This window comes from Glycine max, chromosome 11, assembly GCF_000004515.6.
Source record: "Glycine max cultivar Williams 82 chromosome 11, Glycine_max_v4.0, whole genome shotgun sequence".
NCBI lineage: Eukaryota > Viridiplantae > Streptophyta > Magnoliopsida > Fabales > Fabaceae > Glycine > Glycine max.
Window position 1 is genome coordinate 18,103,548 of NC_038247.2, and position 26,235 is coordinate 18,129,782.

At 32.6% G+C, this 26,235-nt stretch overlaps 1 protein-coding gene across 2 annotated transcripts; it reads right to left on the reverse strand.

Annotated features, from left to right (window-relative positions):
• Positions 1-10,315: 10,315 nt before the first annotated feature.
• Positions 10,316-14,504, reverse strand: LOC102666498 (calmodulin binding protein PICBP). Of its 2 annotated transcripts, none has more exons than XM_006591096.4 (2): positions 11,804-14,504; positions 10,316-10,675 (listed from the first exon to the last, which is right to left on the reverse strand). In XM_006591096.4, the coding sequence occupies exon 1, from the start codon at positions 14,164-14,166 to the stop codon at positions 11,818-11,820; it is 2,349 nt and encodes a 782-aa protein (XP_006591159.1). In that variant the 5' UTR covers positions 14,167-14,504; the 3' UTR covers positions 10,316-10,675; positions 11,804-11,817. The 2 variants fall into 2 exon arrangements, with proteins under 2 accessions (XP_006591159.1, XP_006591158.1); XM_006591095.4 differs by having other exon boundaries at positions 10,316-10,682; positions 11,804-14,498.
• Positions 14,505-26,235: the final 11,731 nt, after the last annotated feature.

A 26,235-nucleotide genomic window follows, 5' to 3' on the forward strand; every position in this document is an offset into this window, starting at 1 on the left:
AAATTTGAATTGATTTATCCAAACAAAGCATTTGAAAAATGAAGGAAATTAAAATCAAAACAATTCAAATTCCAGGCATTTCAAATTTCCTAAAATTTTAAAATTCCTTATCCAAACACAAGGTAAAAGTTTCAAATGTCTATGTTATATTTCTCTGCCAAAAGCAGTTAAATTGAAATAAAACAATATCATAAACTAGTTGCTTCGCTGGTATTGGGTGGCAAACACTCACCTTAAATGCAGGTTTAGTCTCTTCTCCTGCCTTGTCAGAAATCTTTATCACCCACTATATGGAATGAAGAAAAACAAAAAAGTGACAACACTCACTTAAATGAAACTACTTAGATTCAAATGCAAATTATGAATGAATTCCAAAAAGAAAAAGAAATTACCAATGGGAAACCATTTACACTCTTTCCTATACTAATAGCCCATTCCAAGAATCCCTCAACGAGAGAAACAAATTGCAAAACGTTAAGAGCTCATTGTAGTTTATGCTACAAGAATTTTTGCAAAACTTGTGTACAAACAATTTTGAAAATCAATTTCCCTGATTTTAAAAGGAAAATGATTTTGAAAAAAAGTTTTTAATAACAGGATTTCCACTTTGGAAACCAGATTAAACCAAATTAAAAAAACGGTAGACTTTTTCAACGAAAATTTTGAGAAAAGCATAGCTCCAAATTTTTCTGAAGAACAAACAAGTGGGCTTAGGGCACTACAAAACAAAGATTATATTCCCATAATTTGCAATAAAAAAAATAATAAAAGCCTACATATTTTGGTTAAAATAATTTTTCCTAAAATAAATAGTTTTGACCAAACTGAAATAGTTTTACAAGCTTTAGTAGATATTGATTGTTCTTTTACTTCCATATGCAAAAGTGTTGTACCCCAACATAATTGTTTTAGAAGTAACATAATAACCAAAACTAGAACCATGTCTGGGGACATAATAACCAATGATATAGAAATCAGAAATTTCACTATCCAATTATCTACAAATTGTGACATTTTTTGCAACAAAATTTTTATAAATAAAGCAGACATAGAAAATTTGCAACCAGCCAAAGATAAAAATGATATTAGGACTTGATTTTATTGTACATGATAATAGATCAATCACTATTACAAAAGATTATTTATTAATCTCTACAAACTCACAAATGTCACCCATAATAGACGAACTCACATCAAAGTTACAAACAAAGCATGGTGATGTCCCCACGAATATCAGTAACCAATGTCCTTATGACATACCTAATAGTTGTAAAATAAAAGGATCACAAAATTATGGTAGAATGAGCATTATAGAAACACCCCAAGATTCTTACCAAGAAAATATTTTAGATAACATAAAAACAGAAACTGAGCTACAATATGAATTATTTGTAGTAGAATCTGATCTGACTATAGGAAATTTTTATGTTAACATATAAACAAAGATACATTTTCAATCATCATTTAAGTCAACATAGTCTCTTTTGTACAACGTCAAGCTTCTATAATGTTGCATTCTACTAATATATGGAGTTGGTCACTGCTTTGCCTAAGTATGATAATTGTTAGACCATAACAATGCTATCGACGGTAAAGGACAACGATCTTTCAAATAAATATGTCATACATGCAAAAATAAATAAGTATTAACTCAATCGTACACAACTGATTGCATAAATATAAAAAAAATTATATCTACAATGTACCTAAACAAAATGATTGTCATAGACGTGACCGATACAAATTATGCGATGCATCGAAGGATCTCCCGGTGGTTGACTTCTAAGAGGAAAGAAGGTCGTGCTTTGTTGGTGAGACAAGGATACAAGGATTACATTATACCTTGATGCAATCACATATCCCATATCGGTTATATCCATCCACTTATCCATAGTGACCTGAATGAAACAAATATAGATGTCAAAGTTTATTTTAAAGTTAAGTCTTAAAAATCAAAAACACAAATTAAATACCATGGTTAACCCATCAACATGTAGTGACATCCTTAAATCCTCAAATCTGTCTGTGCCACCAAAGAGCTTGATATAGTCTTCTGCAAATTTGGCAAGTTCTATAAGCAGATGGGTGCGGACCAACAACCAAGAGTCTTCACCCATACCTAATAAACCAGCAACCACCCGATATCCACAATTTCCATCAGCTTCGACATCAACAACACTATCAATGAAGTCATGGATAAATGGCTGAAATTGATCCAACATAGGCATCATCCTTCTTGGATTGGATTGGTCAAAAGATAATGAACTATGCCTCACTAACGAATTGCTATTTTGTTGAGAATGAAAAACATCTACATACTCCCAGTAAGATGGATCACGCTTTGTTGACCTTGGGTTTCTTTTCATTGGTGCACCTTTAGTGTTAACCTTTACTGGAGGAGGACACATCGAATTTTGATTAGGGAACGCAATTCCCCGAAGCTTTATCTTCAGAGTAAACTTACCACAAACATCAAGTTCATCAAATCTTTTGGATATTGTTTCAATTTCTTCCTTGATGCTCACCTCGGGCTCAGATATCCCTTGATCTAAAAAACTGAGTCTTCTCCAGAACATATGGATTGAATCCAACGGGATGTAACCAACAACATATTTGGATAGCTCACAAGCACAAGGAAAATCGTGCGTTGTTCTTATCACACAACCACAACTGGAAGGATTGTTGCCAGCATAGTGAACACGCTCAAATTCAGCAGCAATCTGATTTAAAGCATACCTTGAAACCATTCCAAGAAGACTTTTGTATAAGGTTTTTTAAGACATGTCCAACGACATGTGTACTTGTTTCAAATGATGCTCTAATTTTCGTGTGCTATAGCGTTATCATGTTGTTCATGGCATCCCAGACACTGCATAAGTCTCTAAGGCAAATTTGTAACACTCTTTTTAAAGCCCAGTGAGCATATTCAACCCTACATTTCAAATACACAAATAACAATAAACATATACAACAATAAAAATCCATCAATTCATCAACGTTGATTGAAATAAGTGAACAATTTCATACCTGTTTGTTGTTATGTTCCCTAAGTGTATCACCTTATTCGTCCACGCGGTAACAAATTTTTCCTTGTGTGGGATTATCCATGTATCCTTCACATAATCAACAAACATTGGCCAAGGTTAACAAACCATTTCAAACCTCTTCAGGTACTCATCAAACTGCTGCTCCGAAGGACAATCAACAAGAGTTCCCCAGGCATTCATGACATATTCCCAAGCATTTGTTTGACCAATTAACGATTTACATTTTCCCTTCACGTTCTTGTTTATGTGAAAGGTACACAATAAATTTGTACACTCAGAAAATACAGTCTTCACTGCATTCATCAATGTTAGGTCTCTATCAGTGACAATAACTCCAGGGAGGACATCACGTCTTAAAAATATATCTCGGAAGCGTTCTAAAGCCCAAACCACATTATTAAGACATTCACCATCCAAATATGCAAAACCGACAGAGAATGTCATCCCAGTTGGTGTCACCCCAACAAAATCAAGCAGTGGGAGTCTGTACCTGTTTGTTTTGTAGGTAATGTCTATCAAAAACACCAAATTACATGTGTTGGCTAACTTCATTGCATCAGGGTGACACCAAAAGATATCATGAACCACGTCTTCATCCTTTAATCTGTGCCAATGAATATACTGATCCCGTTCAAGAAGCTTCATTAGATGTTGCATTTCAGTATCACTTCCTCTTATGGAAGAACGATATGCACTTCTTGCATTGTATATTTGTTTGATGGTCGTACAACTATTTTCATTTTGCTCCTTCAGAGTCAACAGAATGTTTCTTGGTTTGACCTTTGACTTCTTCATATCAACAATAAGTTTTTTTTTAGCTTTTCTCAATCGCCCGACATATGGATGTCCAACTAATGGCTTGGCCAAATCATGATTATGAATTCCACAAATCAACTTCACCATCCACCCTTGTCCTCCAACCACAGGCTTGCCACGAAACTTGAAGGGACACCCACATTTCCTAGTCGTAGTGTCTCTTCTAACGAATTCTTTCTTCCTACACCTATACTCGCCACTCCTTTCACACCTAATTAACACAAATGAAGTCCTTCCTCTACTACCTGTGTTTGTGTCAGACCTTACAATTACCGCCACAAATCCATTTTCATAAGCAACGGATCGAGCCCACCGCAAAACATCCTCTCGGCTGTCAAACACCTACAAACCAATCCACATAATTTCAACTTCCTACAACATATTCATTATTTTATTAAATCACTCACAGTCATGAACATTATTACCTAAGAAGTATTGAACGCATCCGAACAATCAACATGTGGTTCATTCACACCACATTCTTCTTCATTTTCATAATCCATATCCACTTCTTCATGCATTTTACCTTCATACATCCATTGATCTTCTTCCATCTTAACAATAAATTAAAAATTTCAACACAGACATACAACACATAACCAAACTACATAAAACATACAAAACTATACATAATAACTCATCATTAGTAAAAAGGAAAAACCCTATTTCATTTTACACATATAAATAATTCAAATAAAAAATGACAATACAAACAAAGTAATAATTTAAAAACAAAATTAAACTTTAAAATTTAAATAAATAGAGTCACGTGTTGATCAAGTTGATCTGCAAGTTGATCCGTAAGACTATGTAGGTTGCGTATCAACTTGATACTTGTGGATCAAGTTGATCCGCATCCTAACTTGCGGATCAACTTGATCAGCACGATCTGCCGTACACCAGAATGCACCCAACACTGCATACCTCGTATGCTATGCCGACAACCACCGCAACACCGATCACCAGTACCTTCACCTTCAACTTCACCTTTATGGCACCGAACCAAACCAATCGCAAGAAAACGAACAAGCGGGAAAGCACCGACCGAAGGAAGAAAAGAAGGAAACAATGCGCAAGGAAACACATTGTTCTATTTAAAACCGTGGAGCAAATCACTGTTCATGGCGACACTGTTCATGGAAAAGACAGAAAGCAAGAAGGAGCAGCAAGGGTACTTTGGGTATTTTTGAAAGTTGTTGGGTGCACCAGCAATAATGTTGGGTGCATCTAGCAACTCCCTATAATAAAATCACACATATCTTAAAAGTAAATAACAGTGATCAAAGAATAGACATATCCAAATAAAAATAAAGGAACAGTATAGGTTGATGGTGATGCAATCCTACCCCCCAAGGGCATTGGATAGAAGACTCCAAGAAGATTGGACCAGAGATTCAAGAGAAGGCCCTAAGATTCTCATGAGCCTTAGGGTAGATTTTGGGTCCATGGGCTAAGTATGAGTCCACTTATCTTTGTACATATTAGATTAGGATTTCATTATTTTTGGACCTTGTATTTAGGGCTCCATAATGTAGGTAGGGTACCCTAGAAATGTAGAATTTTTCAGCCCTTGTATTTTAGGGCACCTAGACTAGTTTTTGTATTAGGGGTAGTTTTGTAATTTCATATACATTAAGTGAATATTTGATGTGTGTGTTAAGAAATAAATTTAATTGAATTGGGAGAAGCCCAATCCAATTAAATTTTAGAGGGGGAGGTGAGCATTTGCTTGCTACACCCCATTGTCACATCATATAGTCACACTTTGTGCTTGTCCTTCATGCTTTACATGCCTCATGACACCTAAGCACACTTAGTGGAGAATCTTGGACTTGATCTTGGATTAGTGGGCTAAACCATAACTAAAATTCACTAATCATAATTAGTGAAATTTTGGCTCCAAAATTTGGCACCACAAATTTAATTTCAAATTCAAGTGAAATTTGAATAGAAATTCAAATTTCCCTCCAATTTTGTGTGACACTTAGGCTATAAATAGAGGTCATGTGTGTGCATTTTTTTCAACTTTGATCATTTGAAAATTAAACTTCAGATTTTAGAGCTCTTTTAGAGCACAAAATTTCGTGTTCTTCTCTTCCTTTTCCTTCATTCATCTCCTTCTTCCTCCAAGTTTTTATTCATGGCCTCCTATGGTGGTGAGCTTCTTCTAGACTCATCTTCTCCTTGAAGTGGTGTATCCTCTCTCTCTTCCTTCTCCATTCCGCTGTCATTTATCTTCCAAGAAGCAAAGAAATCCATTGATGAAGAAGATCCTAGGCCTACAAGCTCTAATGGAGCTTACATCAGATGGTGTATTTGAAGTATTTAGCAGTAACCTACCTCCAAAGTAGAAACGCACTCAAAATCACCACCAACATTTTCCCAAATGGCATCAAAGGTCAATAGCTTACCCGACGGTGACCAAGCACAAGATCGAACAGTTCAAGTATGCATTTCATCCAAAACTGCCTACATTTCATTTACATAATTAAATTCAAAATAAACAATTATCAATACAAGTTTCTTCAATTATGAAATACTATAAACTCAAATTGATAATGGAAATTAACCTGGCAGGCCCAGAGGCCAGAGGAGAGATTCTGCTCCCAGATTCAAAAGCACTAAGAGTATACCAATTAATAGATCTCGCGCTCTAAGGAGGATTGTAGATCTAAAGGGCAAGTTTAGGGTAGCCCGAGACAGTGAAGAGGGTTAGGGTTTTTAGTTGAAGGGTTGAGGAGGGAGTAGGAGATGGTGCAGAGAGAGCACAAGAGCACCGGCACAAGAGTTTGAGAGATCTCAGATCTTGTTTTAAATTTCTTAGCGAACGGAGAGTGAGAAATGAAGGTCGAAGATGATGTTTTTATGAGGTGGAATGGTGGTGCTGGTTGGAGGAGAGGCTTTGGGAGGTGGTGCCTAGGGCGATGACGTTGAGGCTTAAGAGTATGGTGTTGTGAGCTTGGTGTTTGTGGCTTGGAGTCAGTAGAGAGCAGCTTTGGTACAAGATAAGGAGAGAACAAGAGTTTTAGAAAGTTCATGACATTGTTCTCTTTTATTTTTAGTAAATAGGCATTTTGGTCCCTATCTTTGTAGTCATTTTGTATATTAGTCTCTATCCTATTGAAATGAAAAAAATAATCCTCATCTTTACATTTGTTATGCAAATAAGTCCCTACGGTTAAAATCTAATTTCCTCTTAGTCAAATGTCTATGTGGCAAGTCTTAGTCCATAACATGGAAAATCTGAGTCCATGTCAGCAAACCATGTGGCAAGCCTTAGTTCAAATGTATATCCTCTTTACCAATCTCCTCGAACCTCTTCTTTCTTCCATCTTCCTTCCACTTCAAAGCTTCTGCAAAATCTTCCATCACTTCTGCTGATACACCATTTAGAGAAGCCAGAAAGTGCAACATTTAGAGATGCGACGTTTGGTTGGAGCATTTTGTCAAACACCTTGAGTGCATCGAGGAAATGGCAAGGTTGGCAGCGTAGGCGGCGATGAGGGCGGAGGAAGGAACTGGGTGGAGCTTGTAGCAAGATCTTCAATATCAAGTATTCACTCCATATAGCTTGAAGGTCCAATAGTCTAGCTAGTATCCTATTTTCTATCTTTAGACACCTAGTATCAGCCTCCTTTATTGATTGTCTTTGCTATTAAGTTCCGAACCTGTTTTCAAAATTTCCTGAAAAATTTATTTGCATAAACGGAAGGGAAATATATATATATATATATATATATAAACGGAAAGCAGTAAAAAAATAATATTTACTCTTAAAAATTGATGTTCATTCAAGCGGGGATCGAGCCCTATAATTAATTAGATCCAACCAAAGGTCTGCTCTAATGCTACAATCGATGGCAATAATCATAATTGCAAGTTTGCAACTTAGCCACAAGGCAAGGCAAGGCAAAGGTGTGTTTATTTCTCCGTTTACACCAATCTATGATTTTGGCTCAACCACGTTGAGGCGTGGATTAGAAAGTAGGATAACGAAGAAATAAACACACTATAATAGGGCAGTGGCGTGGAGCACGACAGTGGAGCGGAGGAGGGTGGTGGTGGGGACAGAGAAGAAGAGCTTTTTGAGGTCGTGGAAGCTGAGGTCGTCAACGGGAGGAAGCACGATGGAGATCGGCAAGGGAGCTGGGATGCAGAGAGAAGGAGAGAGAGGAGGGTATGCCACCTTGGATAGTTTACGTGGCATTGTAATTGCCAACAATGCACCTCACTAATGGCGTTACCTTCGAATTTAACGACAAGGATATTTTGCAACACTTATGCAAAGATAGGGATTATTTTTTACATTTCAATAGGATAGGGACTAATATGCAAAATAACTACAAAGACAGGGATCAAAATGTCTATTTACTCTTTTTTTTTTTAATAAAAGTGATGTTAACCAAATATTACCAACTATACCTAACATCGGTTGTATTTTTTAATATTGATTTTCATATCGATGTTAATTGAACGATGTAGACTATATATTTTTTATAATAGTGAGAGGAAGAATATCGAAGCAAAGAAAATTTGTAGGATAAATAGCAATTTTTGTTCCCCAATGTGTAATTTGCTGATAAATATGTCCCTGAAAGATGAAAATACAAAATTTAGTCCCTGAAAGTGTAAAAAGTGCGACAAATATATTCAGCCGTTAACTTCCATCCGTTAATAAAATAGTACGGAGGGACAAATTTGTCATTAAAATAATTGTCAACAGGGGGACATATTTGTCATAATATTTTTTTGACTTTTCATCTTCCCATTGCACTGACAAATGCGTCCCTGAAAGATGAAAATGTAAAATTTAGTCCCGAAAGTATAAAAAATACGACAAGAGAAGTTAGGCAAAAAAGGATTAAAAAAATAGTAAAATACAACTTAAGATTTGAACTCTTATATTTTTATTATCTATCTATTTATCCATCTATCAAATTATTAATTAGTCTTTTAATTAATCAATATAACTACTTATTTTCAAAAATAAAATAAATTTCTTTAGTTTTATGATATAAAAAAATTGAGTTATATTTAAAAAAATTAAAGCCTTTTATTTCTTGAAATTTTTTGTTTCTTCAATTAGTTATTAATTTTTATTACATATCATAGTATGTCAAATGGAATGCATGGTCGCTATGGCCCCTAAATCAACGAGAGATACAATTCTACGTCCCAAGGGATTCTTTCATATTTGAGGTATATATAGACATTTTATTGATTAAGGAAAAGACTTATAATTCCACTTTAGCTTTATCTAGTTCAAATTTTGTGAGACTTTTTTTAAAAAAAAATAGTTGATTAAATTATTTTTTTAAAATAAATAAATTTGGTCCAATGACCGGTTGTGTTTTTTTTTTTTTTACTCAAAACTTTCGACATATTATCTTCAATCTAAATATAAGGATACTTAAGTTGGAATTGAGATATGGAATAATTTTAAAGATTAAAAGTAATAAATTTAGTAGAAATTTGATAAAATTATAAGATATATGATAAAGTTTTTTCTTAAAAAATTAAGGTTTGTCAAAGAAATCAAAATAATAAAAATATATATTAAAAGGCAATTTAAAAAATATATTGCATAAGTACTAAACGAATAGGAGCAGTAAATTACAAACACATAATAATAATAATAATAATAATAATTAGTCACAATCTATTATTAACGTTTGGATATATTTGTCGCACTTTTTAATTTTGTATTTTTATCTTTCATAGACGTATTTGTCAGCAAAGTGAGAAGAAGAAAAGTCAAAAAAATATTATGACAAATATGTTCATATGCTGACAATCCATATTGGCAATTATTTCAGTGACAAATTTGTCCCTTCGTGTCATGTAGGTTATTTTATTAATGGTGACAAATGAAAGTTAACGGTCGGATATGTTTATTACACTTTTTACACTTTCAGGGACTAAATTTTATATTTTCATTTTTGGCGCGTTAGTCAACAAATTCTACATTGAGGGACAAAAATAACTATTTATCCAAATTTTTACCTCACAAAGATAACTCATTTTTCGTACTCATAATACAGAAATAAATATATTACATTATGCGATGGTAGTCAGATATCAAAGGTAAAAAAAAAAAAAAAATGGAAGCTACTTGTGTTCTCAACTTCTCATAAGGAGAACAAAGAGGAAAAAAAAAACTATATTCAGAAGAAGAGATACAACTGTTTAAATAAGAGGAGAAGAAGAAAGGTTTTTAGAAAAATATAAAAACAATTAATTCATAAGATTTACATTCTATAATTAATGAATTATATAATGACATTAATAGGCTTAGTTTAGGCAGAAAAGTTGAATTACCAATTTACCTTCACTTCTACTTTTCTACTTTTATATATATAAAGATGAAAATTCCCTATGATGAAAGAAAAAAGAAAATTACATAATCCATAATTATTATATATCCTTCCTTCTGCAATGTACAAACTAGCAAGTTAACAGAATCCGGAGGCATGGATAACCTTCATAACACAAATATATTAGTGAGTCAAATACAAACATACCAAAGTAAACACACAATTAAAGTTCTCTAAACATTTTTCTAAAGCAAATTTAAACCCATACAGCTAAATACCGACCACAAATTCCCTTTCTGGAGTTTCACACTCTTCGTATAACGATTACAAGTCCCTTAAATCTTGAAGCTCATTAGTTTATCCATGTTTCAGATAGGTGGAGATGCCCAACCAAATTACTTTCTGTGATGGGCATGCATGCACATTACTCTTTGGATGTTTGGTTATGCTTCCCGTGCAAGATAACACTTCCACGTAATTGCTGGTTGCACCTTCTATCTAATTACTTAACCAAAAAAAGAAAAAGGAGACAACAAATTTTTGTTAAATGAGTCTCCATATAACTTTATGGTTAATAGCTTAATAAATAACGTGAGATACTTATTAGAAAGTTTCTAGGGTTTAGTGGCATATGAAATAATTTAAAGTATTTGCGAGGCATAGATATTAGAAAGTTTTTGTTACATGTAAGGCTTTTTTTCTTCAGTTTAGTCTCTATCAGTCTTTTTATTAAAAAAAATTTAGTTCCTATAAATTTAATTTTTTTCAATTTTGGTACCTATTAGAACAAATTTCTAAGGATTAAAAATAAAAATATTAAAATCTTAAAAGGACTAAAATTGAAAAAACATAAACTTACGAGAATAAAAAATTATCATAACTAAAATTTTAAAAAAAATACAAACTTACAAGCATTAAAAATAAATAAAAACACTTGCAGAGACAAAAATTATAAAAAAAAACGTAAATATACAGGAAGCAAACACATATTTAAGGGTTATTTTTAATCATAATAGTTTTTTTAACAGCATATTTTTATTTATGTTTTTTTAGAGATAATTATGTTATTTTTAAAATTTATATAATTAAAATAAATAAATAAATATTTAAACAAAAAAATTATTGTTTTTGTTCAAGAGTAAAATTGTTTGTTATCACTGAGACTTCATGTACTAATCTTGTATTCATGCTTAAAGATAACAAACAGCTTCACAAATAAAGAAAAACAATTTTATTAATCATATTCGAAAGCATTCCTTTTAAGTTTTAATGATAAGATAAGAAAACAACCTAGTTATTTGATTACGAGAATAAATTAAATGCATGAGATATTTAAAATTGAGAGAAAAAACATCAAAATAAATTCAAAAAGTGAATCAAAATAACGTAGGCATTCCTAGTGATGCATGTAAATATAAAAACCCTTAAAATTAAACTTTCATATAAAATTAAAAATTTATCACTACTAAAAATAACATAAGGAATTCATTGCCAGATGAACACCCAAGAAATTATATCTTAAGCTTCTGTAAGTTACCATGTCAAGAAACTTAATAAAAATGTTGAAAAATATAATGAGAAGCTTAGAAAGAATTAAGAAAAAGGTTATCTGTTGAATTTTTTTACCTCAGCAGCATCCATCAGCTACAAGCTTGAATTCTTCCTGAATGACCAAATGCTGAAGAATTGTTGTTTCTCACACTGGTTTCACATTTTGGTGCTGCTGCTGGCAATACCATTTCAAAGGCTTCAACTAGAAGTGCCACTTTCTTCTTCCTAGCTGGTGCAAGCTTTGTCACAACTTGTCTTAGTGCACAATCAAGCATCCAATCCTCTGAGTTCTTTCTCTCATCCATCATTTGATGCCTCAGGTCAACCTTCTTTTGTCCTGGCTCAGGAACCAATGACAGAAAATTTGGCTCTTTTGGGTTGAACTTTCTCATTTCATCATCATCATCTTCAACACCCTTCTTTCTCCTAATACCATCTTTCCAATTTTTGCATGTGTTTTCCTCTTTACCATCTATGCAACTTGTGTTTTGCTGGAACCTTTTAGCTTTGCCTTGGTCTTTGTCCAACAAATCTTGATCTTGAGAAGCTATGTTACTTTCTTTTTCAGACACATCCTCCAACTCAATTTGGCTCTCCCCTTTGTTGCTCTCATCATTGTTCTCTAGACTGATTGAGTATCCATTTTCATTTGTCTCTTCAATTTTGCAAGTTCCACTCATCTTCTGACATTGAGTGTTGTCAATTGTCTCTTCATCAAGTGGCTTTGTGTTGCAACTGGCCTCATCATCATCCTTATGTTTTTCATCTTCTCCACCATTATCTTGTGTATTCGTCAGGTTTTCTTGAGTTTCAGTGCTTCCATTTGTGTCTTCAAGGACAGAAGAACTAGTGCCACTAGGTTGTTCTTCAAAGTAGGTTCTTTCTTCTGAATTTGCTTCTTTGTGTGTTTCATCAACAAGAAAGTCCTCATAATAGCCACCAAGGATATCATCTAACCATGTCACTGATACATCATGAGAACTCCCTGATGAGGACTCAACTTTTGAGTTGTCCTCCTCTGTGTACACAGAAGAATCAGCATCCTCATCTTGTTCGAATTCGTGCAACCGCTCCTCCTCCCACTCCATGTCATAGGTTTTGGAATCAGAATTATACATGTCAACATCCGCTATGTCTTGTTCCCCATCACTGCAGTAACTTCCAATGCTCATTTCTTCATGAGACCAGACAATAGATTGGTGATCTTCATCTGAATCTCCTTCTTTTTGTTCTTGGAGAAATCTTTCTTTGGTGGCATCTATTCCAATTTCAGCATCATCTAAGGATTTTTTCAAATCCTCCTCAAGATCAATCTCAGATATAGAGGGAGAAGGAATACAATTACCAATACTTCTTGGAGTAGTGATTTGCATGACACCCTCCTCACTTGCTGCTATGCAATTATCCTCAATTGTTGACTTGCTATTATCTTCATGATCCTCAATCTCTTTGAGAAAATTTATTCTCCCCATTCCTTCTGCTGCTGTTGGTTTTGCATCCTTTTCATTGGCATAGATTTCAATGAAAATATCAATGCCAATTTCATCACAAGCAGGTTTTGCATCAAAGACATTCGGCTCAACATCAGAGTCCTCCTTCTGTGTCTCAAGGGGAACCTTCAGTCTCCGAGGGCTGAGAGCTTCAAGCTTCACACGCTTCTGCGTCTTCAAAAGGTGCCTTCTCGCGGACACGAAGCTCTTCAACGGTGGCAAATCAGCATGGTGATGACCATTAAGAGAACAATATGTGTAAGGGCAAACCTTCATGGCTGAAGTTCCCTCTGACTGAGTTCCCCCAGAGCTAAGCATGAGGTATGCAGGGAACTTTGAGTCCTTCAAAGTTGAAGAACATGTAGCTCTCTGTGGTGCAGCACACATAACAGCCCTGGTGGATTTTCTAGAACAAGCTCTAGAAGCCTTGAAACTAGTGGTTTTGGTCAATGTTCTCACCAAACTCAAACTATTAGATGTTCTTGTCAAGGCTTTTGCAGGTTTCTTAACACATGCAGCTTTGGAATCACTGGAAATTTTTCTAGGAAGATTCTTAAAATCAGAACCAGGTTGAGTGTTCCTTTGGCTTACCAGGAAAAGCTCCTTTTTTGCATGTGAACTGCTTGTTGGCTTCATGTAATTTGGTGAACCATCAACAGTTCTGAACAAAGGTTGTTGCTTCTGTGGTGATGCTGATGTTGTAGTTGTTGGAGTGTGAAGAGACAAGCTTCTCCTTGAAGGTGATGATGATGATGATGATTGAAGAGCCTCAAGATCGGAAAGCTTTATTGACCTTGATTTTTTCATTTTCTTCTTCATATCAGCCCCTCTATTTTTTCCATCTTGGTGATGAGATGAAGATAGTAGCTTCAGGTTTGACAACCTCTTGTCTGATTTAACATGTTCAGCTTGGATACCAAGCTTGCTAGGCACTTTTCTTTGAACCATATTCCAAGGATAAATAAACCACAGGTTGAACAAGTGGGAAATAAGGAATATGTTTGGTTTGGTTTGTTTTCCTTCCTTGGCTTTGTGGAGTTCAAGCCCAGGAAGAAAAGAAACCTTGTGGTGGTTTTGTTTTTCTGGTGAGGAAGTTCATAGAGGAAAGAAAAGGAGAGAGAGAGGAAGGAAGGAAGGGAGACTTCAAACCCAAACAACCAGAGAGAGATTCTCCCCTCTTGGTTTGGTTTGGTGTGGGTTTTTCTTTTTGTTTATTCTCAACTATTGTTTGGCAGATGATGATTTTTGAATTTGCCTTAGATAAGTGTTTGATGCTGACCAGCACTAACAGGTGGTTTTGTTGGGGCCCTTTTATGCTTGAGCATTTTCTCACATGAATTATTAGTATTTTTGAAATATGGGAGTTCTTAATTGGCTGATGAATTAATGATCATTCAATAACAAATTATTATTTATATGATTTTTAAGATAATTATTATAAAAATTAATAAATTTATCATAATTAATTATGATTAAATAATTATATAAAACTATTTTATAATGTTAGTGCATAATCAATTTTTTCTTTCAATTTTTAAGCATAAAATTGTTGCTAATTTGATCCCTTAACTCATCTTTCTCCAAATGACCAAATTACCCCTTCCTTTTTGGATAAGGAAAACCTTGTGGCCTTGTGCAGGTGAAGAGATGAGTACAAGATGCAAAATGGACTACTTGCTTTAGTTTAGTACACTTTTGATTAATGTGAATTTGGCTCTATTAAGGAAACTCATCTGATTCCAGGAAAAACTAGTATGGTTTATTTTTTTCAATCAATTGCTTTATAGTGGTACTTCATAAACAGAATTAAAATAACTCTTATGAAAATAGTAAGTGATTTTAGAAGTATTTGTGATCTTGATTTAAAATTAATCTGAATCAAATAAGAAAATTAAGTATGGTATGGTTGGTTCGGTTAAAAGTATTTATAAGATTCAAACCGAACCAAATCAATTTTTTGTGGTTTGGTTTGTTTCAATTTTTGTGATTTGAACATTCCAATAATAATTATTAAAAAATGCTTAAGAAACTTATTATTAATTGGACGAAACTTGAATTATAACTTATTCAGCAATCAATTATATAAATGGACAACAATTAAACTTAAAGTAAACCAATAATTATTTTTTAAGTTAAATAATACTTGAATAATCATTATTCAACTTAAAAATAATCATTAAATTTAAATAATAAATCATTCAACTTAAAAGTAAAAACAAAATATAATACTTGCTTCCAATTTACAATCAGCAAACTAAAGAAAAAAAATAATAAAATAACATTCATAATATTTAGTTCCAACCATGAAAGTAGTTATTCAATAATAAAACACTAATTAAAACAATAATTTTTAAAAATATCGCAGTACAATTTGATTTAGTTTGATTTTCTTATGTCAAACCGCCAAACCACACGATTTGAAAAATAGAAAACCAAATCATCCACTTAGGATTTTTGGTTTAGTTTTCTGTTTTGTATTTGATTTGATTCCATTTTGAAGACTCCCATATTTATCAAATAGAATTGATCGAAAGCTCTAAATAAAGGGCATTCCGTCGGTTAGTGTTGGGAAGAGTTTACAGTATGTTTGAGTAGAGAGAAAAAGTAGTTGGCAGATAGTATATCTGTTAGCTCAATAAAATCAATAAAATCAACTTTGGGATGGGAAAAACTTCACTATTCATGAATTGCACGTGTGTGTTTCAACATATATTTTCCTTAACAGTTAAGCTTTTGTTTCACTAAACAATTAAATTTCCATTTCAGCAATGACTCTTGTTTTAAGTATTTAATGTTAACAACGAAAGAAAAGGCCAGAGATGACTTAAGCCACGATATTTAAAAAGGGGTCAAAAAAACTAAATACATGCTTGAATTTTTAGGTGATTGTAATTTCATTTAGTTAGTTAGCATAAAGCTTTCAAATTCTTTTTTATTATTATTATTTAGTTACTGTAAAAATATAATATATTTTTTCTAGTCTTCAATGGTGGTAACTTAAACAAATCTCTGACATGATTAATGAACTTAATTATTTTTTCTTTTTATCTTTTCAAGTACATTCAAAAAATATTATCATAACTCATTGTTGTTTCATCCTTTTCTCTAATCTCACCGAAAAGTGTGAGAAAATAACAGACGAAAAATTATAATTTATTAAAAGTTTTAGCAGTAAAAAATTATTTTATTTGTTTAAAGGATTTGTGAAGAGTTAGTCGTCACAAGTTGTTTAATTTATTTGTAATCAAATTAGACGTGTATATGTGTTAGTCACACATCAAATTATCATCTATTAATTGAGGATTAGATAAAATATGTTTTATTTTTAGAAGGAATAAATTAATACAAAAATTTTTAAAGACAAAATCACTATTTTTTAAGTTTTATATAAGGACCCCAAATATTTTTTTGCTTATTATTATTAGAAATGAGCAACTTTTATCAATATTTTTTATTTTTATTATTTATTTTCTTAAAATTTAATGATTATAATAAGTTCTTAATATTATTCATTAAATTTTAAGAAAATAAATAATAAAATATCAATGTAAATTGATCCCACTTCCTTTGTGATTATAATGAAAATAAGAACGTTGCAATTTGCAAAATACCCTCCATGGGCTCGATCCATAATTTCTTAGGTTACCGACAAACTATATACATCTGTTGCTGTATTACACTTTTTAGTAGCTGCAGCGATATTTATACATAATTCATAATTTCATATCATGCTATTTTTACGTCATTTTCTTTCGAGTAATAAAATAAAATATGATATTTTCAGTACACTTGCTGTATTTGTTTTTCTAAACAAGTATAGCAATTTGTATTGTCGTTATAATACCAATTTTTTTGTACTTTTTAACGGAAAACATATTTAATATTTTTTCTTTTTCACTTTTTTATTTTTTACAGTTAATTCTATCTATTTTTATTCTAATGCGAATCGGGCACTATGTACCAGAAAAGATGTCAAGGATACTGTATAAATAGTTTTAATTTTTGCATTTGAGTTAAAATTTTGAAGGCTTACTTTAAAAAAAAAAAAATCACTCTCTCATACACAACACACAAAAGAAATCGTTATTTAAAAAAAAAAAATACAAAGTCTAGCCTAAGAACACTAGACTGAATCATCACTATGGTACTCCAAAAAAGAATAACAATAAATCAATCATCAAATTCGTTAAAAAAAATTCCCTTTATGTCAAAATTTAATATTGAATTTGAAAAGAAAATAATAACCAATCATATTTGTTTCAAAATTCAGACGTCAATACAATTTTTTTCACAATCACAAAATGAACACAGGGGTAGTACTGTATTTTGAACCTGCTAAATATGTGCTTTATCATTCCTAATAATAATCCTATGTGAAAGAAAAACATGTTCATTAAAAAATAGTTATTGTAGGAACCCATGACTCATGAGCTATGTCCGTGAGACAGGGAAAAAGATTTTTCTTTTCTTCTTTTCATTTTTTTTTCCTCTGTGGCAAGTAAGGTTTAGGAGGCGGAGACTAAAGCACTATGGAAAAGACAAAGCCTTGTGGTCGGCAAACTTGGGCTGCTAGTGGGCCCCACCATGGTGGTGGAGTCCACATATGTAGACGCTCCTCTTTCTCCATCTCAACCAAAGGTTCAAAGAAATAAAGCTTATTATAAAAACATAGAAAGTGATAACCAATAAAGTAAACAAAGACAAACGGATTGCCCCAATTAGATATGGTTTTATCCTATGATATGATCCTTTTTATAGAGGCATACGCCACCGGCCCATGCTAGGTTTATGGGTCCTAAAACGTATTTGAGTAGTCTTTTAAATCAAAAAGGAACCATCTCGAATACGTCATGAGACCATCTTTATTGACAGATTTTAAATTAAGATTTTAGATTATTTTTTTTAGATCATATAGTATTATATAAGATTGAAGATTTTTTGTTTTTTCTTTTAGTGATAGGTTTCATTTTTGGATCTTAGATAAGTTTTAATAAGTCCCACATAAACTCTATTTTTAAATATTTTATTGGAATATTTATTAAATTAAACATAATTAATTAAGCAATTAAATTTAATAAAAAGATGTAAGGAAAAAATTTATAATATTAAGAAATAGAAAAATGAGCATAAATTTAATTTTTATTTATGACTAAATGTTAAATAAATGAAAAAAATACATAAATTTGATAATAAAAAAATCCAACACATTAATGGCAAAGAAAAATTAAATTTCATTATTATTGTGACGATAACGTTCCCAAATATGTTCCACCAAATTTGCTTGATGTTGTTGATGAATTTTCCTTGCATGCATAACGCGTCTTGTTTGTAAGTATGTAGCAGTCAGAAGGAGCATCACGAGATACTTCAACATTTAAAATGTCATTGTCTACGTGATCATAATCAACATCAACATTACCACTAAATGTATCTCATTCATATTCGACAATCATGTTATGCAATATAATGCATGCCAGCATTATGTCATTCATTGTATCCGTGTTCCCAGCACACGATGAACGACATATAATTGTGAATCGAGATTTAAGTACACCAAATACTCGTTCCACATCTTTTCTTGCTGCTTCTTGACATTTTACAAATAATTTTCTTCTGGGACCTTGTGGCATTGGTATGGTCTTCACAAATGTGGCCCAATCAAGATAAATACCATCTGCAAGATAGTACCTTGTATTCTATGGAGTTCCATTAATTGTAAATTGTACTAGAGGAGCTCGACCTTGCAAAACGTCATCAAACATAGACGATTGGTTTAACACATTAATGTAATCGTTTGAACCTGTAACTCCAAAATATGCATGCCAAATCCACAAGTCTTGTGAAGTGACAGCTTCAAGTATTATTGTGGGTTTGCAATAATCACCTCTACAATATTGGCTCTATCATGCAATGGGACAATTTTTTTTCACTCCCAATGCATGCAATCTATAGAACCTAACATATCGGGAAACTCTTGTGCATCTCCAATTTGTAGTAGGTGATTATTGTCATTGTTGTTGGCTCTTCTCAAGTACTCTTGTCCAAATATCTCATTGACATTCCTTACAAATTTTTGTAAGCATTGAGTTGCAGTGCATTCGCCAATTCTAACGTACTCATCCACACAATCAGTAGGTGATCCGTATGCCAGTATATGAATAGTTGCAGTTCACTTCTGCAATTGTGAGAGACCTATTCTACCAACAATATTAGGTCTCATTTGGGAATATTCATCATGATTACCAAGAGCGTTGACAATTCGAATGAACAATTGTCGTCGCATTCGAAACCTACGTCAGAATTAAGTCTCTGTGTATATTGAATTTTTTGAGTAGTCATTCATCAATCGTAAATGTCCATCTTCACGATTGCGATTAATCACTCTTCTAAGCCATTTGCATTGACTGTTGTTGCACCACACGTGAGTATCTCAAGATTTGTTTATCACTATTGTCGTCAAATGTTTCATAAACAATTTGTTTCCAAACTCTGTCGAAGTCATTATTTGGATCCATTGTATGAATGATTGATTGCATAAATGAGTGAAAGAAGAAGATTGTTTGGAGAAGATGTACAAGAACAAATGATAATTGAACAATTAAATAGCAAATTATACAACAACTATTTTTACAACGGCTACGTATGCAATGACTAATTTCATAACGACTAGTTTTATAATGGCTACTTTTATAACGGTCAAGTTTCACAAAGAAAAAAATTGAACAAATTAAAACTACCTAAAAAATTAATATTACATACCTAGTTTACGCCTAATTATTTTACAAAAGACTTGTTTGTTTTAGAGTTGACTTTCGAACATTGTAGATGTGTCCTTCATTAGAACGTCGTAGTACTCTTTTTCCAATTCTTTCACCCTTAAGTCTGCTAGTCTGGCATTGAAAACATTTATTTCCCTCATTACTTCCTCCACACCAGTCAAGTCCATGGGATTGATAGATGTTCCTACTCATTTCCCCTTGCTCTTCCTTTTGGTTGCCTTTTGACCCATTGGACGAACAATTCGAGATTGTGTGCCAGCTTCAAAATCTTCTACCGGTGTTTCTGGATTAGATAACAATGAATACGCCCCATATGCGAAAATCTTCATCCTTTTAAAGCCATTGTCAGTAAAGTGGTCTAACCATTTCGATTGATCTTTTAGTAGTCGCCAACCATGCTCCAAACCAAAATGTCTTCCTTCGTTTTCCTTCCAAATGGCATATGCATGAAGCATGAAGCATGACATCATTATTCATGCAACCACTTTTCTTCAATGATACCACTTGTTTGTAATGACCCTAGAACTTTTGCATACCCAGATTAATTTTTTGCCATCGTGATTTCAGTTGATTCACTGCTCTTTTGCGTAGTCTCTTGCTTGATCATCATCAACAATTGGATCCATTGAGACATTAAGCCACGAACCAACAAGATGTGTATCCTCTTCAATAGAAAAGAAAACTTGCGAGTTCTTTTTTGTAGAATGTTCTCTTCATTCCACTAGTGTGATGTTTTCTAGCCCAATTATACTGATTTGGATCCATTAAGAATAAAACTAAAGCAAGAGATTGAGATTACAAATAAGAGATTGAGAAATAAAGAATGATAAAGAGAATTGGTGTGCAAAATATGTACAGTATGTGTGCTCAATTTATAGGTTGCAAAATATTTGAATTTTTTTAAACAATAAAAAACATACTCTACTGTAAATAAATTGAAAAAATTACCAACAATACTGGTTGCCTACTAATTGAAAGGCAACAGTAATTTTTCAGGCATTTTGAAAGGCAACGCTCAATTTTCAAAGTTACGCAACGTTCATTTTTTTAATTTTTTTTTCTCTTCACCCTCACCCTCAGATTAATTTTTTTCCTCAATCTCTGCGAGCCTTCAGCCTTACCCTTCCCCTCCTTCCCTTCCTTTCGCCCTTTCCCCCTTCCCCTCTGCCCCTTCCCTTTCCCTTTAAATTTTCTTATTCCCTTCCCCTTCCCCTCCCCCATTCTCCTTCACACAGAGTGGTGGAGGACATTCGCACACGACGACAACAATGATTGGAGTGGCCATGCCGAATGGTCATTCATCAACGAATGGAGTTTTTATCACTATTTTTGGTTTTAATCTGTAATTTTTGCTTGACATTCATCCTTCTTTTCATCTCATTCATTATGCAAAATTGGGTGTTTATTTTACCTCTAAAATCTATTAATCTGAGAAAAATGATTTTTTTAATGATACTTTTGGGATTTTCACGGTTCTTGTGGAGGAACTGATCTTCCAACATGGAGATCTTCCATTTCTTTATAGTGAGGGATCTTCAAAGAATGAATCTTCCACACCAAGATCTAGGAAGAAGACCCTGCGGTAAAGATGCTCTCATCCATTGCAGCCTGTTGTTCTTGCTTGAGCAGTTTTCAAGTTGGTTTTGAATAATCAACGTACGTGTGGGGAAGCATGGATTCTGACATGGACACCGGATACCATCCAGATATAGATATTTCTATATGGTTAATGTTTAAAATATAGGACATCTCATACACACACAAACATATAGCTTCTAATTAAATGAAATATGAGTAACATATAACAAAATATCTAAATTGATAGTATACTCATCTTTTTAAACCAACCTTTTATGTTTTTTCAAGTGTACCAATTGTGCAAAGGTGACGACTTAAGTGTTCAAGCCAACAAAATAATCTTTGAATCAAACACCTGATAAGAAGTGTCAGACAAGTGTCGAACATGTGTCCAAGGGTGTCGATGTCAAAAACGTGTCCAACACGACTACACTTCAAGAGAGGTATTCGTGCTTCATAGATGGAGAAAGCATGATAAAACTTCAATCTGATTTTGTCAGGAAAAAAGGGAGCAAAAGACAACCCAATATGAGTTTTTGAGAAGTTGGTCCATGTTAGTTGGTCATTGATTAGGATGAAAGTTTTAAGGAACTGGCTACCACGTAGCATTCACATGGATAACTATATGAATGGTGCAATTTATAACTATTGTATATGTACCCATTTGTAAGGAAGTGCATTTTGATTGGACTATATAATTGCTATAAAATTTGATTGGGGGAATTTATGATGTATAACCATTAGTATTTATATAAGTTTAATTTTTATGCATTCTTAATTAGTTCTTTCACAAAATTAGTTTTATCTCCTTTGTGAGAGTTTTGTTTTCTCTCTGCCATGAGAGTTATGGTTTTGTCTTATGAGAGTCTCTTGGGTGCTAGTAGTGCAAAAGGAAGGTTTGGGATGGAGTCATTGGAGAAGTTGTCGCTGGTAGAGGAGGAGGAAAATGGTTTGATCTTCCATGTAAAGGAGGAATTAGAGAATCAAGCCAATGTTTCATTATGTTTGGTAGGGAGATTCCTCATGGAACGAACTATCAAAACCAATGTGATGAAGGATAGAATGGCGAGGATATGATGGGCAGGGAGAGAGATAGCAATAAAAGAGGTTGAACAAGGTATGTTCCTATTTCAATTCTTCCAAGCAATTGATTTCAACAAAGTCCTTCGAGAGGTGTGTGGTATTTAATAATCATGTATTGATCTTAGGATGCCTGAAAGAGGGAGACACACCTAGCTAACTCCCTCCTTATCACGTGCCTTTTTGAGTTCAGATTAGAGGTTTCAAAGTGAGCTAAATCCGATGGGTCAACTCGGCTCACCACAGATTCGGGTCAAATAGGTTCAACCCAAGTTGGCCCGTTAAACCCATATAAAAAAACTTGTCTGATTGTGTTATTTTAGTAGTCTCATGACCTAAAATCAATCTGGTATTTTTAATTTTAAGACTCTAATGTTGTTGGGCTATGACTAATGTTTTGACAATTAGATAGTTGGATATTATTTTAAGACTTTGGCATTTAAGACTTTTGAATGATATCTATGTATTTAAGACATTTGAATGATTACTTGAATGATAATATTATATATTGAATGGTTATTTGAGTGTATTTGCATTTGAATCATTTGAATTAATAAATTCCTTTGATGGGAAAAATGTAAATTTTTTTTTTATAAAAAAATAGAGAAAAATGTTTTTTTTTTAAAAATTTGGTGAGTCAATCCACCTAACCCACCAATCTTTGGTGGCCCGAGCTGAATTGGTATTTTCATGACTCACTTAAAGGTGTGTTGGACTGACTTGGCATGTTTAATGTTTAACCCATGGTGGGCTAACTGTGTGGGTTGGGCTAACCCATTTTGACACCTCTAGTTTGTTAAGTCTAGACGGTTCACATTCCCAACTGAACAATTGATAACTGTTAAATATGAGTTGTTTTTTATAATAAAAATATATTGAAAATATCTTTAAAAATATTTATTTTTAGCAGTTATTTTTGCCTTTAATATTAGGAATTGATATTTTTCTTATTTATGATTTTCAGATATGAAAAGGAGGGATTAAAAGCAAAAAAATCCAGAAAATATCAAAAATATAAATAAGGAATATATTTTGGCATCAAGCCCAAGTCTACTCCAGCAGCTATAAAAAGGGAGTAAAGCCAAGGAGAAAAGACATACCGAGTCTCAAAGCACTCTAATACATACCTAAAACCTGAGAACTCTTCCTTAGGGAATTCTTTCTTCTCTTTCATCATTATCTATTCCCTTTTTCCATCCCTTCTCCTCCATCAGTTCCTATACCCCTTTTCTAGTGTAAGTCCCTTTATGGCTATGAGAGGTTAAACCCTTAGTTGGGGCCTGACAGGTCTAAAAAGCCAAAAGATGTATTGTACACTTCATATTTATCAATGCAAACATGTGTTTTCTTTCTTATTATCCTTTCTTACTTTTAATTTCATGCATTATTCATCCTTGCATCATCTTTGGGGGTTAGGTGCTCGACAGAGGGTAATCTTTAATAGAAAAATAAGGAAGGTTTGCATGTATCTGTTTTAGGAATTAGTTGTTCGATAAAGGATAATTTCTAATAGAACTAAAAAGAAGGGGTATCTTAATAAAATTATTGTTAGACATAGAGTGATTGCATTATGCTCATGCATCAAAGCAAGCATCTAGAATTAGAATTTCATACATTTTATCTATTGACTCTTTGCAAAGACATTTAGGAGATAGATAGGTAAAATAGGTTTACCATCATGAGACATCAATGGCAAGTATTCTAACAGATGTGGGTATGATAAATTCACCTAATTGATAAAGAAAAATCACAAATAATACATCTTAGGCAAATAAGGCATACTAGGTCCTAACATTCTCATCCCATTGAATTCCCTATTATTTCTTTTGTTTTCTATTAATAGTTATTATTTTATACTCTATTCTTTTAAATTTATCTTTTATACCTCATCTTATCTTTTTCTCTTATAAATTGGAAATTATCCAACACAAGTACAAAACAAAGTTCCTGTGGAAATCGACACTCGGACTTCCAAGTCTTTATTACTTGGACATTTGGTACACTTGCCAACGAGTTAACAATAATCTATCATTGCTCATGATTTTATTGATTACAAAGATATTAATTATTGATGGACTAATGAGCTGTTATTAAGTGAAACAAGACTTAATACATATGAGCAAACATGGTAATTATTGTCTATCCTAAAGCTCTTATTAGTTTGCATCCATTCCCCGTGGAACTTGCTTTATTAAGAGTAATATTCAACATCTAACGCGTTGTTATTAACTAACATCTACTATATTGTGAAAATTAATGTTTATACATTGTTATCTTTACTCGCACCCAATGAACTTAATCACTTACATAAATTATTTTATATTAAATATAAGTGATGTCCAACCATTGGATTCATGTTAGCTACAAAGAAAAATGCACAAACTCAACTTTAGCAAATTCACTTTTGCCTCTCTTATTTTGAATTTCTAACGTTTGAATTTTAAGTATGAAAAGACGCAATAGAAGAATTCACAATAATATTACTCATAAGTCATTTTCGTTTAAGAGAAGAGTACATACAAATGTTTTCATACTTTTTATCCCTTCTCTCTCCACAAGAACACGTTGCAAGTTGTTAGGAAACAATTACCTTAAGAAAAGCACTAATCTCGTAACGGATCTCTTCCTTGAAAGCTATAGAAGGAGACCCAAGCTCTGCAAGAGCAAGAGCAAGAGCATTTGAAGTGATAATTAGTCAAGTTATTAGATGATACATTTTAGTGTTTAATTAGTTCATTCTTTGTTTAGTAAAGTTATTTCATTATATTTGAGCTTAAGTGTTTATTCACTCTATTAAATGATTTAAATTTGTATATTCATTCAAACATCTTTGCTTGTGAAAGTTAGGAAATAAACCAATCATGTAACTAGTACCTTAGCTAATATAAGGTTGCAAGATCTTGTGCTAGCATCCAATCATTGTATTTATTCCCTTATCTTAAATGAAATATAGTAATCTTATTCCTTAAAAATGAGAGATTGAAATCTTCGAATTGAAAATTATAGAGGATCCAAAGGACAACTTAGTTTTAATCTTAACATAAAAGTTTTATCTTTTAGCCTCTGCCTAAAAAAAATATTTATAAATTAGTTTTTATTATTTATTAGAATTATAATAGTGTTTGAATTTTTTAATGTAATAAGTAAAATAACAAAAAGGTATGTCGAGGTACAGGAATATATAAAACATTTTATATTGAAGACTTTATTTCACAGATTATTTCTTTAATTCTAAAAATATTTTTTCTTGAAAATATAACATGAAAATGTTATTCCCGGGTATTTTTTAAAAATGTGTAATACAACCAAAAATATTTATTTTATTTTCTTATAATAAATATGAAATAAATTTTCTCAACCTCATATTCTCAACCATAAATAAATATTACGTACAAGTGTACCACATAAATATTAAGTCTAATATCGTTATAATTTTTTTACAATAAAAAATTATTAATTTATATATATATATAGAGAGAGAGAGAGAATAAAAAAAAATTTATATAAGAACCAAACAAAAGATCCAGTAAAAAAACTAAACAAAGAATAATATGATATGTAAGGATTATTTATGAGTTTA

Excerpts from the sequence above, each read along its gene's own strand:
- LOC102666498 (XM_006591096.4), bottom strand. The coding sequence starts at position 14,166 with ATGGTTCAAAGAAAAGTGCCTAGCAAGCTTGGTATCCAAGCTGAACAT.